The 15,128-nt window shown below is 34.2% G+C and overlaps 4 protein-coding genes across 6 annotated transcripts; 2 read left to right on the top strand and 2 right to left on the bottom strand.

The window, feature by feature from the left end:
• Positions 1-36: 36 nt before the first annotated feature.
• LOC137576956 (uncharacterized) lies at positions 37-1,122 on the top strand. Its single transcript, XM_068290305.1, has 2 exons — positions 37-134; positions 183-1,122. The coding sequence occupies exons 1-2, from the start codon at positions 45-47 to the stop codon at positions 1,089-1,091; spliced, it is 999 nt and encodes a 332-aa protein (XP_068146406.1). The 5' UTR covers positions 37-44; the 3' UTR covers positions 1,092-1,122.
• Positions 1,123-1,940: 818 nt separating this feature from the next.
• On the bottom strand, positions 1,941-8,571 carry LOC137578369 (UPAR/Ly6 domain-containing protein crok). 2 transcript variants are annotated; one of them, XM_068292136.1, is made up of 4 exons: positions 8,440-8,571; positions 4,725-4,922; positions 4,490-4,657; positions 1,941-3,708 (listed from the first exon to the last, which is right to left on the bottom strand). In XM_068292136.1, the coding sequence occupies exons 2-4, from the start codon at positions 4,780-4,782 to the stop codon at positions 3,482-3,484; spliced, it is 453 nt and encodes a 150-aa protein (XP_068148237.1). In that variant the 5' UTR covers positions 4,783-4,922; positions 8,440-8,571; the 3' UTR covers positions 1,941-3,481. The 2 variants fall into 2 exon arrangements, with proteins under 2 accessions (XP_068148237.1, XP_068148238.1); XM_068292137.1 differs by lacking the exon at positions 8,440-8,571 and having other exon boundaries at positions 4,725-5,042.
• Positions 8,572-8,795: 224 nt separating this feature from the next.
• On the bottom strand, positions 8,796-10,191 carry LOC137578368 (uncharacterized). The gene is made up of 2 exons (XM_068292134.1): positions 9,881-10,191; positions 8,796-9,818 (listed from the first exon to the last, which is right to left on the bottom strand). The coding sequence occupies exons 1-2, from the start codon at positions 10,146-10,148 to the stop codon at positions 9,574-9,576; spliced, it is 513 nt and encodes a 170-aa protein (XP_068148235.1). The 5' UTR covers positions 10,149-10,191; the 3' UTR covers positions 8,796-9,573.
• Positions 10,192-10,350: 159 nt separating this feature from the next.
• On the top strand, positions 10,351-14,793 carry fl(2)d (female lethal d). 2 transcript variants are annotated; one of them, XM_068292132.1, is made up of 4 exons: positions 10,351-11,014; positions 13,090-13,214; positions 13,270-13,603; positions 13,732-14,793. In XM_068292132.1, exons 1-4 carry the CDS (start codon positions 10,723-10,725, stop codon positions 14,610-14,612), a joined length of 1,632 nt encoding a protein of 543 aa, XP_068148233.1. In that variant the 5' UTR covers positions 10,351-10,722; the 3' UTR covers positions 14,613-14,793. The 2 variants fall into 2 exon arrangements, with proteins under 2 accessions (XP_068148233.1, XP_068148234.1); XM_068292133.1 differs by lacking the exon at positions 10,351-11,014 and adding an exon at positions 12,490-12,735.
• The last annotated feature ends 335 nt before the right edge of the window (positions 14,794-15,128 follow it).

The following is a 15,128-nucleotide window of genomic DNA, read 5'->3' as shown; positions in this document are numbered from 1 at the left end:
TGGTTCGGGTACCTTGCTTAAACAGTTTGAATTGAGATTTCACCATGTTGAAGTTGGTGTTTTGTTTAGTTTGCTTTGTGGTTGGTGGCTACGGATACACTGCCCAGGATATAGCAGATTTCAATAATTTTATTGTAAGTCCTTGACAAGTAATAAAGCAGTTCTAATCGAAAACTTTTCAGATTGATTTCAATAAAATATATGCCACCACCACAGATCGGAACAATGCCAATTTCTACTTTATCTACAATAGAAACCAAGCCACCGCGCAAAATAATAAAGCCGATCGGAATACAAGTAGCTCTCGCCAGGCAGTAAATCAATTTTCCGATATTCGTCTAATACATTTTGCTGCTTTGCTTCCGAAGTCTGTATATCCAAGTCTATCATATGCTTCGACTCCTGCGGAAACTCAAGATGCCCTTCCCGAAGTGGATATTATTTCAGATATCGGTCTGAACATTACGGTTGAGGATCAGGGCGTTAGCTGCAGTAGCAGTTGGGCTTATGCCACAGCTAAAGCCGTTGAAATATTGAATGCATTGCAAACTGGAAATCTGAGTCCTCAATCCTTGTCGGCCCAGGAATTGATCGATTGCACCAGCATGGGCACAGGATGTACCACACAAGTTCGTCAAGTTGGCTTTGAATATCTCACACAATATTCGACTATTCTTAGTCCAGTTGACACCTATCCGAATACGAATACCGCTACCAATCAGGGTTTCTGTTTGCCCACACAGATTACGGGAGATGTTCGCCTGGCTACCTATGCCACAATCTCAGATGGAGACGATGACTCATTGAAACGTTTCGTATCAAACAATATCCCCGTGGTGGTAGAGATTAATCCCGCCACCTTTGGCTTCATGCAGTACAGCAGTGGAGTTTATGTCCCAACTACTCCAAAGGCAACGAGCTCGCAATTTTTGGTTGTTGTCGGTTACGGTTATGATGCAAACTCTGGCTTGGACTATTGGAACTGTTTGAACTCCTTTGGCACTACGTGGGGTGAGAATGGTTACATTAGAATCGTTCGCAGCACTAAATATCCTTTGGCCAAAAACGCCATTTTCCCTAATACATTTTAAGCCATGTAAAAATATTAAAAGCAATTAACTTACTGATCTTGTATTGTTGGATTTGGAACTGTAACAAGGGAATGATAAGCCACAATGATTCTAAAAGATTCATTACTTTTAGGGACATTAACATTTTCGGTTTAAATACTTCTTGATTGCTAAATTTTCATTTTCTGATGTTATCCATTTTCAAAAGGCTTTGTTCAGATAGAGATACAGGAAGAAGGGAAAGGAATGAGTTCTTCTATAAAATATGTAAATTTCAAACATATTCGAAATTATAGTATTTTAGAACACATATTTACAGAGGCGATTCATATTAACTATATTTTGTCTTCTGTTTATCCGATGCTTCTGAAATTTTGTGATTTGTTGTTGTTTTAGATTGAAAATGTAATGTAAATGTAATTTCTGACTTTATTTCTTTGATTTTTTGTTTGTTTTGTTTAGTTTTATTTATTGATTTTTCATCTACAAGCGGAGCTTTACAGACTTAAATGCTAAAAATTAACAAGTTCACATAATTTTTTCGTTTTTTTTGTTTTTTGGTTTTGCTTTTTGGGTTTTATGTTGTTCAATAAATGTTATTTGTTATATTTTTATTTCGGTTTTTTTTTTCATTTTTTTTGCTTCGGTTTCAAATTTTTGGTTTTCTTCTGTTTCGCATACATATAATAAATATTGTTTTGTTTTTTTTTTTTTTTAGCTTTGTTTCAAATGTTTCAACTTGAGATGAACTGAAATAGAAATAACTTTTCAATGAAAATGTTAAACAAATACACAAATGATATATATAAATATATATATATATACCATATATACGACTCAGCCAGCGCAGACGAAGCAGTTTTTCTTAAGTTTTCCTTTTCATTTTCCAAGTGTTTGTAGGTGAAACATTTTGCATTTGTTTTTTAGTTTTAGGTTAGAATATTTTCATTTTCGTTTTTGTTTTTTGTGTGTTTTGTGAGTGGATTTTTTGGGTTTGTTTCAGTAACATTTTTTTGTTTTTTATATATATTTCTTTTGGTATATGTATGTTTTGTTTCAGTTTTAAATAAGTATATTTATTTATTTGTAGTTTTTACTTTAGAATCTCATTTAGTTTTTTTGTTTTTTGTTTTTTGTTTTGTATTTTGTTAATGCCAAAAGCTCAATGATATGGATTCACGCTGGGCAAATTTTCGGCGTGATATTCATGTGTTTGTGTGTATTGTGAGTGGTTTTTCCAGGATTTTTCCAATTTCAGGTGATTTATTTGTTTTTTTTTTTTCTTTGTTTAGGCTCTGCTACATATAAAATCAAATGTATCAATAATTTTTGGTGTTTTTTTATTTTATTATCATTCTCTTGATTTATTAATGTTTATTATTATTATTATATTGTTAATTTCTTTATTTTACCAACGGCTAGTGTTTTGTTTCTTAATTTTTGTTTAAATAAAAATTAGTTAAGTTTATCTACACATTTTCAAAATTATTTTCCTCTCATTTCATTTGAATTGAATTGAGCTCTCTTTTATAATTCTTAATAATATTGTTTTTCTTTTTATTTTTTAACTAAATAAATATCATTGTATCATTTGAATGTATGTATGTATATACTCGTATATTGTATATATATATAATTAATTTTCCATATGTGTTGGCTAGTGTTTCATTTTTTGTGGTGACTGTACTTGAAGCTGAAGTGATGTCTTCTTCTTTTTGTTTCAGGGTGCCAAATTTAATATATATTTATGTTTATTTTTTTTTTTCATTATTAGTTTTCTTGACTTTTTGGTGTATTTCTTTCAGTTTTTGTTTTGTTTTATTTAGGAAGAATTAATATTTGTATGAAGCTTAAAATGGACAAAATATGATTTCAATTTGTTTAATTTTTTTTTTTGGTAATTTTTTTTATTTTCTTTTATTTTTTTATTATTGATTTCAAATGGTTTTTTTCTGTAAATAGTTTTCATTTCACTTTTCTTTATGTACTTTATTCCTTTGCTCTATGAATTGTTTTTTTTTTTTTTTTTTTTTAATTTAATTATTAATTTTTAATATCTTTTTGTTTTGTTATTATTGAATCCTAATTATTGCAAATACTAGGCTCTATAGATGTATTCATTCCATAGGTAATAACTTTTCATATTGGTTTAAAAAAATTCAAAAGAAAAAAATAGAAAAACATTTGAAAAAAATATCATTTGGGGTCTTGTGGTATTTTGTTTTTTAGGCGGAGACATTTACTGGCAGTTTATCATTTTTGTTTTTCTATTTTGTCCAAAACCGAATCTAAAATAATAATAATAGAAAATTTGTGATTTATTTTTAAAAAATACTGCCCCCAAGATAGAATGGAAAACCGAAAGGAAATTAAAAGTCACGAACAAAACTAAATTTGAATTTAACGCAAATTTATGAGCTTATGCTGTGCCTTGTCAATAGCATTAACAGCAGCGTAAGTCCGGAAATTAGGACATATTGCGATGACATCATGGAGTTGGCTCCGTTGCACAATTCACCAGTGCAGGCACAATAAATGGCGGCCACGTCGTGGGTGCCCGAACGCTTTATACACTCGCCATCGGTGCGTTCATCAGGTATATATCCGCAGCCGCGTACAATGCGGGTTTTGCCATAGACTAAAAGGAGTAAGAGAGAGAGAGAAAGAGAGGGCGTTAAGTGCATGTTTAACAGTATTTGGAATACACTTGTTGACCAACACTGGGATATAGTGTGACCGTATATGGCAGTAGCTTTAAATTGGCAGGCAATTGGAAATGTGGTCATGAAAGCTTTAACTACGCAACAAAGTTCTAATATATTCTTGTTTAAACAGATAAACCGAATCGATTAAGATTTCCTCAAACAAACTCTAGTCACTTAAAATAAACCCTGCTAAAAACTTACAGCAAAAACAGAAGAAGTTGTGGTAAAATTTAAAATATGACTTAAATTTGTTTTTCTTTTTTATTTAGTTTAGTGTATTTGGACGAATGATGTGGGCTTAAAATGGAAATATTTTACAACTTGTCTAACTATAAAAATCAAATATAAATATACTATGATTATATCCACATATATACTAAAGATATATCCGACGAAATGTCTCAAAAGAACTTTTCTTATTTTTCTCTTACTAATGAATGAATTCCTGTAATTTATGGCAAAGAAATATCCAAAGGTAAACCTATTTACTTGAACCGCAGTGTATATGTACATATACATACACTAGAATTTGTATAAAAGTGTCTATAAGAATTGCTGTTCAAACTGTTTAAACGAATTTTGGCTATATAAAGTAATGTATTTTGGAGTGTTTGAAAGCAATATTAAATAAACAGTCCACACAAATATCTCACTAGCTTTCCTCATCCCAGATTTGAAATCGGTTTAACGTTCTTAAAATCACTTTGAACTCACTTTTCTGCACAGTTTTGCGACACAACATGGGCTGATATTTATCCTTAAGATGCTCCAGTGGTTCCTGTTTACTGCAATTCACCTCACCAATGGAATAGGGCTCGAATGGATCGCCACAACGTGGATCGTACTCACTGTTGCAGTCATAGCACATCAGGGCAGTGGACACTATGAATGGGAATGCAGTTTCCAATGAAAGTAATGCATTTTGAGATTGAAAGTAAGTTTAACTCACCTTGTATGCAGCATAGAATGCCTAGCAATAGTAATGATTTTTCCACAAATGGTGACATTTTGTATTTGCAACTACTTTTGACTCTTCCCACTTTCTCAATGGAAAATTAAACTCAGTTCGTCGTTTAGGAAAACTTTGGTTTTGGTAACGTTTACACTTTTGGTTTTGTCCTTTGTTTGTTAAATTAACATGTTAGCCCTAAGAAAAAGAAAAAAAAATTGCAAATTATTAATATTTTTTAGGTTGAAAAGTGAAAACTTTGCTGGCCGTATTCGATGTAAATAGAACTATGCGGAAAATGGGAAAACGCAAAGAGGCATCTAAAGTGGGCCGCAACAAAAAAAAAAAAGGAAGAGAAAGATAGAAAGAAACAAAAAAAAACACGGAAAAGATGCAAAATGCAGCAGCGACGGCGCAATGAGGGAAGAGCTCATTCTCTTCTTTTGCCCCATACTCTCTATTTTGGCCAGAAACTCTTGCAGCACTCTCTTATATATACATCTATATATATGGATTTCTTTCTCTGGCTGGATGAGCTTTTCTTTCTTTCTGTTTTTTTTTTTTTTTCGATGCAGCAACTGTCCCTTTAATTGGATTGCAATGATTGCACCCAGTTGTCACCTCACTCAACAACCACCCAACTACATGGATCTAACTGGCCCTCTTTCGCTTAATGGCCATCTGAATCTCATTTTAACTAACTTGTCCATAAATGGCATAAATTCAGTCAGTCAATTGCTTGAAATTGATTTTCCCAGTGTGGCTAATGCCATAGGTAAGGGTAGGTATCCTTAGAGCCCTCCCACCCACCTATTGGTAGCTAGGTAACGAGCCTCCTTGTTGCTGCTTATGGCATTTGCTTTTAATAGTTTTGTCAGGCTAAGCACTTTGATTCTGATTAGTAAGCACCACGTGGTGGCGCAGGGGGGAGAAGGTGGGCAACCATGTTGTGGCTTATTTTACAGAGCTTTTATTACTGTTAATCTACTAACCAGCAAAAGCTTGACTTTAATACGATACCAAATATATAGATTCAAAGAGAAAAGTACTAAATACTTTCATTAAACCAATTAGGATTTGGAATTTTCTTATAAAAGATTTAAAATATTTTGAAAGAGACTGATAACTGAGCAGTTTGAATCGAAAAGGCTTTAAGTGAAACTCTGAAACTTTGATATCATGACCCAAAAGATTCTTCGCTATATCTATTGATTCGAAATGCGAAAGTACCTACTTATTTCAAAAGACTTAAAGAAGAATCCCTTACATTAAAATTTTCATTCATAAGAGGTTCGCTATATCTAGATTTTACTGTATATTACACATAAGACGACAATACTTGCTAAGGAAAAAATGTACTTGAAGGCGAATTTCTGAATATTTTAGTTCATCTGAATTCAAGATAGTTCTTAAATACAAAAAGTTTGTTCTTTTTTATCCAAAAATATTAATTGGACTCGAAAGTTGATTTCATTATATCTCGAGAGAGACAGGATACTAGTCTTTAGACTAATTTTTTTCGTTTGGTTTAGATACTCTTACGAAGAGTAGATTTATATAAAGTAATATGTTAACTATAAAACTTTTTGTAGAGTAGTCAATTCTGATATAGGATAGACTAACTTTAGTTTAACTTAGTCTTCCCCTCCTTTTCGTAATAGCCGAGAAACTTGACTTGTAAAATGCTACAGACCAAGTCAAGTAGTTTATATTAGCAATTTTTCAGTTGTTAAGTATTTCAACTCAATTACTTTTCCTACAGTGTGATCAATGTAGAACTAATTGACCACATTTAGTACATAATGAGAGCAACGCACCCCAAGGGGCAGATAATGGGGGTCCCGCAAATTATAGACGTAATCAACAGAAAAGTGCAATGCACTGGAAGCCCCAGCAAGGCAAAAACCCTACCATTATCCTCCTCTCCCTCTCTCTCATTCTCTCTCTATAGTTATTTGTCTCTTTTATTGTCCACACCTCTAACCACTTTGTAGTAAGCCCACTGCCATCTTCTTACAGTATATATATGGACATCGATATGATCTAAGCAAATATTACGCATACGACTAGTTTTACAACAGTCAAGAAAATTTGGGTTTTTGGCACACACAGCAATGACACACACACTCACTTGTGTGTGGTGAAAAGGAAGTGGAAATGGAAGTAGAAGCAGAAAAGTGGCCAATCAATATGGTAGTCAACCAGTCAGCCAGCCAGTCAACCATCCATCTATCCATAGGACCCTCTTATGTCGTTGTCATGTCACAGAAGAGAAAGAGCAAGCAAGTCAATCAAAAAAAACAACAACAACTAAATGTTGTTCATTTCCCCCATTTACTCCCTTCCTTGACATGCTACTGACATTTAATGTTGTTATAAATATTTGCTATATGGAAAATTCAATAACTGACCTACTTCACCTACAAACACACGTACGTATGTATGTATGTGTGTACATATATGTATACCTTGTTCAGTGCTGGACTTTCTTTGGCATTTCCTGTGGGGAAATGGGTTTTTTTTTGTTTTTTGTTGTAGTTGCCTTTTGAGCCCTTTCAAGCCGTCAGCTGCTTATGTAATAGTCAGACAATTAGCAAAAAAAAAAAAACAGAAAAATGACGAGCAAAGAGTCGGAAAACCAAGGGAAAACCAAAAAGGTTTGTTTTTTCTTTTCATATCGATTTAGCCATTAAAAAAAAAATAAAGAGACGAGAAAAATGCAGGTGGAAAAATGTTGGCAATCATTTCAAGTGGGTGGAGGGGAATCCCCCTTCTCTTTTTCTTATGTAGTTAATGGCTTCGGCAGTTTATGGATTGTATAATAATTTATGGTTTATAGTCTGAACTTTGCACTCCATTAGTTACAACACTTTTTTGGTTAATAACAATTTCTTCAGATCACTTTTAAAAAGGTTTTTTTATTGTTTTCATTTATTCTGTATTTTTTTTTTTTTTTAGATTCTTCACTTTTGTTTTGAAATCACAAAAAGTTCTTCACTTGTTCACTTAAAATTATATAATACTTTTTCTTCAACCAGCAAAGAATATTTTTTCGTTACACAAATTTTCTTTTCGGAATTAAACTTTTCAGGCAATGGAACTTAATGTAAAAGGCTAAAAAAAAATCTTAAATTAAATCTTTTATTTTTTATATAAGTTGAATTTTGTGTTCCCTTTCTAAATTGCTATCGCTCTTTCTCGCTTTCTCTCCTTTCTTGGACGTACGAATTTCAAGCTGCAATGACACCAAAAATGGAAATGAAAGCGAAAATGCCTGGCCAGATGGAAGGCATGACAAAAAAGGGCTCAGTGGGTGGGCCATTGAATGGGGTAGTTGGCTCAGTGTGTTGGGTGGTTAGGTGGGTGGTTTTTGGAGTGAGTGCAATTTATGTTTTCGTTTTGAGCGCAAATTCTCTCACAAGGACGTAGCACCAAATGAGACGTGAGGAACCCGAACGAATGTTGGAGGAGGGTGAATAGAGTGAAATTCACCCTTCAGAGCCAAGAGACACAGAAAGAGAGAGAGAGAGAGAAATAAAGAGAGATAGCCAGAGAAGGAGAGAGAGAGAGAGTGCAAAAAAAAAAATAGTTAAATCGATAGCAAAACGCGGGATTATCTAATCTAGCCTCATAATTTCAAGCAATTCCTCTGGTCCTTTATCTTATAATTTTCTAAACAGTTTGAACGTTTTTCAACTTCACTTCTTGCGTCTACCTTTTGTTTTCTGCGATTTAGTATATTGTTCAGTTTTACTTTTTCGAATTTTATATATATATATATATATATATATTTATTTGCGTTAAAGCGCGTCCACACAACGTTACAACCCCAAACACGTTCGAGTTCTGTCTGAGCTGAAGCAAAAATTTCATCAAGTTATTTCTTCCGATTCCCTGAGATTTTTTTTTGCAGCGGCCGGCTCTGGTCTGGGAGAGCAGCGTTTGCGCAGTAATAAACCAGGCCGGGAGTACAATTCAATTTAAGCCACAATTTTCATACACTTCTCAGATAATTACCATAATGTTAGCTTTTCAAAACAGGTTTTTTGGAATGTAGGAATATGTAATCTATAGAGTTAGATAATGTATTGATGTTAACAAGATGCACAACAAAGGATCGTTAAAACAATGATTTTGAATCGATCATTGGAATATTGTTCACTAGTTTTGTAAATAGACATAAATGTTAGTGTCAATCACTTTTTTATATAAAATTTTGAATTACAATTACTAATAAGTGTCAAATTTCTATCGTACAGATGTAATCTATATAGGGACCTCCTACTAGTATTGTTTTTTTTTACTTTCCATTGTTAAATTTTTTCAATTAATTGGATGAACCCTACTATTCCATGTGATATTCTTGTCCGGCCAAGTGGCGCAGTCGCAAATTGCACGCAATATTGCATGAATAACTATAATTAAGACAAACTGACACTAATATAGAGCTCAATATTTACTAATGACGAGTTAAACAAGATAAATGTTTAAAATATTTTTGATTTGTGTGGAGGAGGATGCCTATTTAAGCAAAGAATAGTTAATAGAGCGTAAATCGATTGTTAATAGAAGATTAAACAATGTATAAGAAAGAATCTTGTATTTCTTAGTATTGATCTGGTTCCTTTAAATAAAGGAAAAACTAAAGAATTAAATCATTGGTATTATCTATAAAACATGAAACGTATTAAAGCTATTATTAAAGTTGTATATACAAAACCATATCTGGAGCAACAAGAACCACAAAAGAGATTCTAATCTAGGGCTCTGTCCCAGGTACTTATAAAACTAAGCGATTATAAATTATTTAACAAAGAAAACACTTTCGCTATCTTAGCATATAAGCAAATTACTTTCCCAGGGCCTGCATAATGTTTGTCCAAAATTTTTGGACTTCTGGATTTTGGAGTAGGGCTCGCTTTTTAACGCTTAAAACCATGTTCAATATATCAGCATTTTTATGACGATCTCTGTTAGTATAACTTCGTCCTGCTGCCTCTGGTGAACCGCCGCCTGCTCCACCAGCTCCCAGCTCTGGATCCGCCTCATCCATCATGGGTTCCAATTCTGCAGCTGGACTGGCAATTTGTGCAGCTAATCAAGACAAGTAATGCTTATTAGATGATTGTTTTTTGTGTAATATCAACCACACTTACCCTTCTTGCTTTTGCCCACCGATGATGTTGTGCTGGTCACCACTGCTTCTGTTTTAATCTTGTCCACTCGCTTTTGGTAGGGCTTTCGTGGTTTTGGCTCCTTTTCCCTGTCCTTTTCTTTGCATTTGGCGCGTTTGGTCTCTGGAATGATCGGTGGCATGGCGTTGTCCGGATCATGCTGAAGTCGTCGCTTGACATGGAGATTCAAACGCTCCTTTATATTGGGCGATTCCAATTTGATTTGAAGATTTTCAGGTAAGTCACTCATGGCTTGTTTACAAAATATTAATATCCGAGTCAGAGATGAGAGTCGCATCGATGACGCTATCGATAGTATTGAACGAAATGGATAAGAAATGTCGATTTTCGATAGGTTTTGTTCCGGAATGTCGATTAACCGATAGAAATTTTAAATGGTGTAATCACCCAACATGTGGCAACGCTGTATTTTGCCTATCGACATTCGCGAGTTGGTACTAAAGCGCCATATTGGTTTCTCCGCAGAGTGAAAAGTTGAAAAGAATTTGGTAAAAAGTTGTTAAAAATTGTCAGAAAAGTGGTATTAAATGAACAATTAATGATTAATCAATTTGCAATAACAAAGAAATCGTGAATATTGTGCGCCAAGTTCCCCCCTCACTCGAGAAAAGTATTTTTGTGGTGAGAGAAAAAAGCAAGAGGAAGAAGCAAACAGCGTTGTCGTCGTCGTCGCTATTCTGCCTCCGCCTCTGTTTCAGCCGCTGTCGCCGCCGACGCCGCAGTCGTCGTCGTCGTTTGTTTCGTGTGTGAGCGTGTAAATGTAATAAGGACCAACAAGAATACAACAACTACAACAAGACGTTATGAGTGTCGCTGCAATGACTTTGGACGATCAGAGACCCTTGATGCACAGTTACGATAAAATGCCAACAGCAACAACAAAATATGAACAAAATTTAAGTGGTGGAGGTGTTACAGGAGTTGGGGGAGGCGGTAGCGTTGGGGTAACTGGAACTGGTACTGGTTCTGGTCCAGCGTCGCCAACTCCTTCGGCTTCTGAGGAGCAGCAACAGCAACAACAGCAGCAGCAACAACAACAGCAGCAGCAGCAACAACAACAGCAAGAACAACAACAACGCCAACGTCTGCTAGAAGGTATTACAAAAACAAACACTGACAAAAACAAAAAACCGAACAACAATTTTCTTTGGTCCCCCCCACTCTCCTGAGATGAAGTGTATATTTATTTGTGTATAAATTGTATAAAACAAGAAAAGAGAAAACTAAAGTTGTATAATTTAGTTTATAATATATACATACATATTTGCATATATTTTTTTTTTCGTTTATCTACATTCTCTCAATATTCCATAAGATTTTTATCCCTCTCAACATCCCACTCAAAACAGTTTGGATTTTTTGGTGCAAAAACAAAAAGACTACAAAAATGTTTCTGAAAAACACTCGAAAAAAACAATGAAGCGAACACTCCATAAAAGACTTTCAACGAAATAATAAAAATAATCTAATTTAGCATTTAGTCGTTAGTTTTTTCCAGTGCGGCGGTGAAAAAAGTGTTTTCAGTGCGAGTGGTGCAAAAAGAACAATACAACGCAAAAAAAAAGAAAAGAAGAATCAAAGAAAATGCGAAATTAATATGAAAGAAAAAATGAAAATGTTTAAATCTCGCAGTGTGTGTACAGTTATTATTTTTTTTCGGTCCAACTTTTTTGTTGTTTGCCTACGTGCCCAAAAGAGATGAGCAGCCAATTGCCCCTCTCGCTCGCTTGCTCTCTTTCTATCACACATGCACACGATTTAATCGTACATTGTTACCTACACCTACGCATAGCAACTACCCTTGTCTCTGTCGCTCTCTCCATTTGAATTGAGCTATCGATATCGATATATTTTGCCCCTCTCTTTCTCTCGTTCTCTCGCAACGTCGACGTAAATAAAGAAAATAAATAAATAATAATAAATATATAAATCAATGAAATTAAAAGAAAAAAAGTGCCAAAGAGTATACATATTATTTTTCTGTTTAAATATCTATTTTATTGTGTTATCGACAAGTGTAAAATGAACTTGGTCATAAGTGAACATTTAAAAAAAATAAATAAATAATTAAATAAAATATTAATACATATAAAATTTTATAAATAAAGCATATAATTTGTGTGCTTCTCTTTTGTATGTGTGTGCGTGGTAGTAATTACATCAATTTATTTTTATTATTATTATTTATTATTTGTGCTTGTGTGTGTGTATTTAGGCCACACACATACACGCGCACACCCACCCACAAGCTGCACTCGAAATTTACGGCATATAAATGTGTGTTTCTGTGTGAAAGTCAATGAACTTTTTGAGAGTGTTCGGAAAAAAAATCAAATGCAACAAATGCAAAAAAAAAGGAAAAAATAAAATAAAATCAAAAGCTTTTTTGCTTTTACTCGATGTTGTTTTTACCCTTTTCCCCCAACAACGTTAAGAGAAAAGCAGAAAGAAATTAAAATAAATGTGCGAGAGTTTTTTACAAGTGTTTTTCAAAAATATTTTTCAGTTTTATATATATATATATATATTTATATATATATGTATTGCAAGCAAAAGAAAAAAATATTCCAAAGTGTTCCAATCAATTCAATGAAGTGTGCGAATCAAAGAAAATAAAATTACAAAAAATGAAGATGCAAAAATTATTGTGTTATATGCATATAAATTAAGCAAAATCAAGCAATCAAATTCCAATCAGAGTTTTGTTCAGCCAGAGAAGAGCCTGTCTACTACTACTACTACTACCTACTACTACTACTACTACTACAACAACAACAACCATGTCACGAACTTACACGAATGATTGCAACGCATTGGTATGATTTCGTATTAAGTTCCAATTACAAACCAATAAAAAAAAAAAACAAGAAAAACAAGCAAATTTACAATTCTTATACATATTAAAAAAAAAAAAAAAAAAAATGCAAAAACTAGCAATTTTTCTTGTATACCTTAAGAACATGTAAATTATTGTAAAAAGAAAAAAACAAAATAATATCATGATCTTATTTTTTGTATTGAGATATTCTGCCATAGCTCTTGTTGCTGCTTTTTGTCGATACGATGGTTTTTTTTTCTCCACTGTCCTAAATGTAAAATATTACAAAACTTTACTAACACTAACCCCCTTTCTATCTCTTCTACCCCTGCCCCTGGTTTCCCATATGCAGATGAAATCGAATCCCTTAAGTTGGAGCAAACTCGTTTGGGCCAACAATGTGCCGATGCCCAGCGTCGGGAGAAGATTCTCATGCGTCGTCTGGCCAACAAAGAGCAAGAGTTTCAGGATTATGTGGTAAGTATTGGTAAAGGCTTTTGTTAACTTTCACTTAAATAACTTTCACCCAAAGAGTCAAATTGCCGAATACAAAGCTCAACAGGCGCCAACTGCCTTGGCCCTGCGTACCGCATTGCTTGATCCTGCCGTCAATTTACTATTCGAACGCCTCAAAAAGGAATTAAAGGCCACCAAGGCCAAATTGGAGGAGACGCAGAATGAGCTGTCGGCTTGGAAATTTACACCGGACTCAAATACGGGCAAACGTTTAATGGCCAAATGTCGTTTGCTCTATCAAGAGAATGAGGAGCTGGGTAAAATGACCTCAAATGGTCGTTTGGCCAAACTGGAAACGGAATTGGCCATGCAAAAGAGCTTCAGTGAGGAGGTCAAGAAATCACAATCGGGTGCGTTAACAAAAGAATTAACGAATGAATTATTTCGTTATCATCAATATAACTTACTATTCCATTAATTTAGGTCACTCTTAAGTTCCATAGTTTATAATATTCTTTGATTTCTTTTTGTTTTTTAGAACTGGATGACTTCTTGCAAGAGTTAGATGAGGATGTTGAAGGCATGCAAAGTACCATATTATTTTTACAACAAGAACTGAAAACCACACGCGATCGCATTCAAACCTTGGAGAAGGAGAATTTACAACTTAAGCAGGCCAATACAAAGGACGAACAGCAAAATGTGGTAACAACGCCGCCGGCAGCTACAAATGGTACCGCCAAACCTAAGCTGGAGACAATAAGTGAGGAAATGACAACTACAACAACTACGACAACAGCAGCAACAATACTCTCCAATCCAAATCCTCCGCCCACTAATCCTGACTATTTCAATGGTGCCTGTAATAACAACGAGCAGATTGCTGAACACATAATGCAAGATAATGATAGTAATAGCAATAGCAACAGTAATAGCAATGGCAATGGCAACGGCAACGCTGCAAGATTGGCACGCAAAAGGAATTATGAGGAGCCGCCTATTGGCAATGCAAATCCACATTCAGTTGCACTCAGCTATAGTGTCGAGGAGACTACAACGACGACGGCGACGATTACTGCCATGAGGGAAGTAAGTGCACCGAGAACATTGCCACCGAAAAAGTCCAAATTACGAGGTCTAACCACAAGACGAAGCTCACTAATTGAGGATGAGTTGCAACAGCAGCAGCAGCTCCATCAGGCCATGCCTCTTATCTTGGACAATGCAGCTGTGAAAGTAGGAATTCCCACTGAAGATACAAATGCCGCATCTATCACGCCAATGACAACAACAACAGCAACATCCGAACCGGTTGCTGCAACAACACTAGTTGATGCAGCTGCCACATCATCAGTAATACCACCAACAGGTGCAGCAGCACGAATTCTAACCCGGCGACGCTCAGTACGTATGGAATAAAATGGAGCAGAGGTTGTTGATTATTCAACCTAAACCAGAGACGAGAAAAGAAATGAAAAAGAAACGTTGAGAAAAACTGGAAAACTTTTTTTAAAAAAAGTCTTTGCTAAAAAATATAATTTTGACGGTTTTCTTTTTAAGCCAATTCATTTGTTGAGATTTTTTTTAAAAATACCGAAAAGAGACTTTATATTTGATTTAATTTACTTTCTCTATATATATATGTTTTATATATATATATCTTATGTTTTTTTTTTTGTCTTGTAAAATACGTTTACCATTTGATTAGCATGCGAAAATGCTTGCACACACACTTACATATACATATATACGCTAAAATGTAAAAGTCACCGATATATATACATATATATATATATATATAACAACATTTACAAATCAAAAGAAAACAAACCACAAAAAAAAAAAGAAACAAATAATATTTTAATTGAACTTAGCTGAAGAAAAACAGTTCTTAAAAACAAATATCATTATATAGCTAAATTAGATTTTAAATTA

Source organism: Drosophila tropicalis, unplaced genomic scaffold (assembly GCF_018151085.1).
Source record: "Drosophila tropicalis isolate 14030-0801.00 unplaced genomic scaffold, ASM1815108v1 contig_593, whole genome shotgun sequence".
In the NCBI taxonomy this organism is placed as follows: Eukaryota; Metazoa; Arthropoda; class Insecta; order Diptera; family Drosophilidae; genus Drosophila; species Drosophila tropicalis.
Note: the sequence above shows the minus strand (reverse complement) of the source record. Positions and strands in the feature narration are given on the sequence as shown.

Coding starts and splice junctions, on each gene's coding strand:
- LOC137578368 (XM_068292134.1), bottom strand. CDS start 10,148: ATGAGTGACTTACCTGAAAATCTTCAAATCAAATTGGAATCGCCCAAT. Junction 9,819..9,880: donor GGTGGGCAAAAGCAAGAAGG/GTAAGTGTGGTT, acceptor TGTCTTGATTAG/CTGCACAAATTGCCAGTCCA.
- LOC137578369 (XM_068292136.1), bottom strand. CDS start 4,782: ATGTCACCATTTGTGGAAAAATCATTACTATTGCTAGGCATTCTATGC. Junction 4,658..4,724: donor CATTCTATGCTGCATACAAG/GTGAGTTAAACT, acceptor TCCCATTCATAG/TGTCCACTGCCCTGATGTGC. Junction 3,709..4,489: donor TCGCAAAACTGTGCAGAAAA/GTGAGTTCAAAG, acceptor TACTCCTTTTAG/TCTATGGCAAAACCCGCATT.
- LOC137576956 (XM_068290305.1), top strand. CDS start 45: ATGTTGAAGTTGGTGTTTTGTTTAGTTTGCTTTGTGGTTGGTGGCTAC. Junction 135..182: donor CAGATTTCAATAATTTTATT/GTAAGTCCTTGA, acceptor AAAACTTTTCAG/ATTGATTTCAATAAAATATA.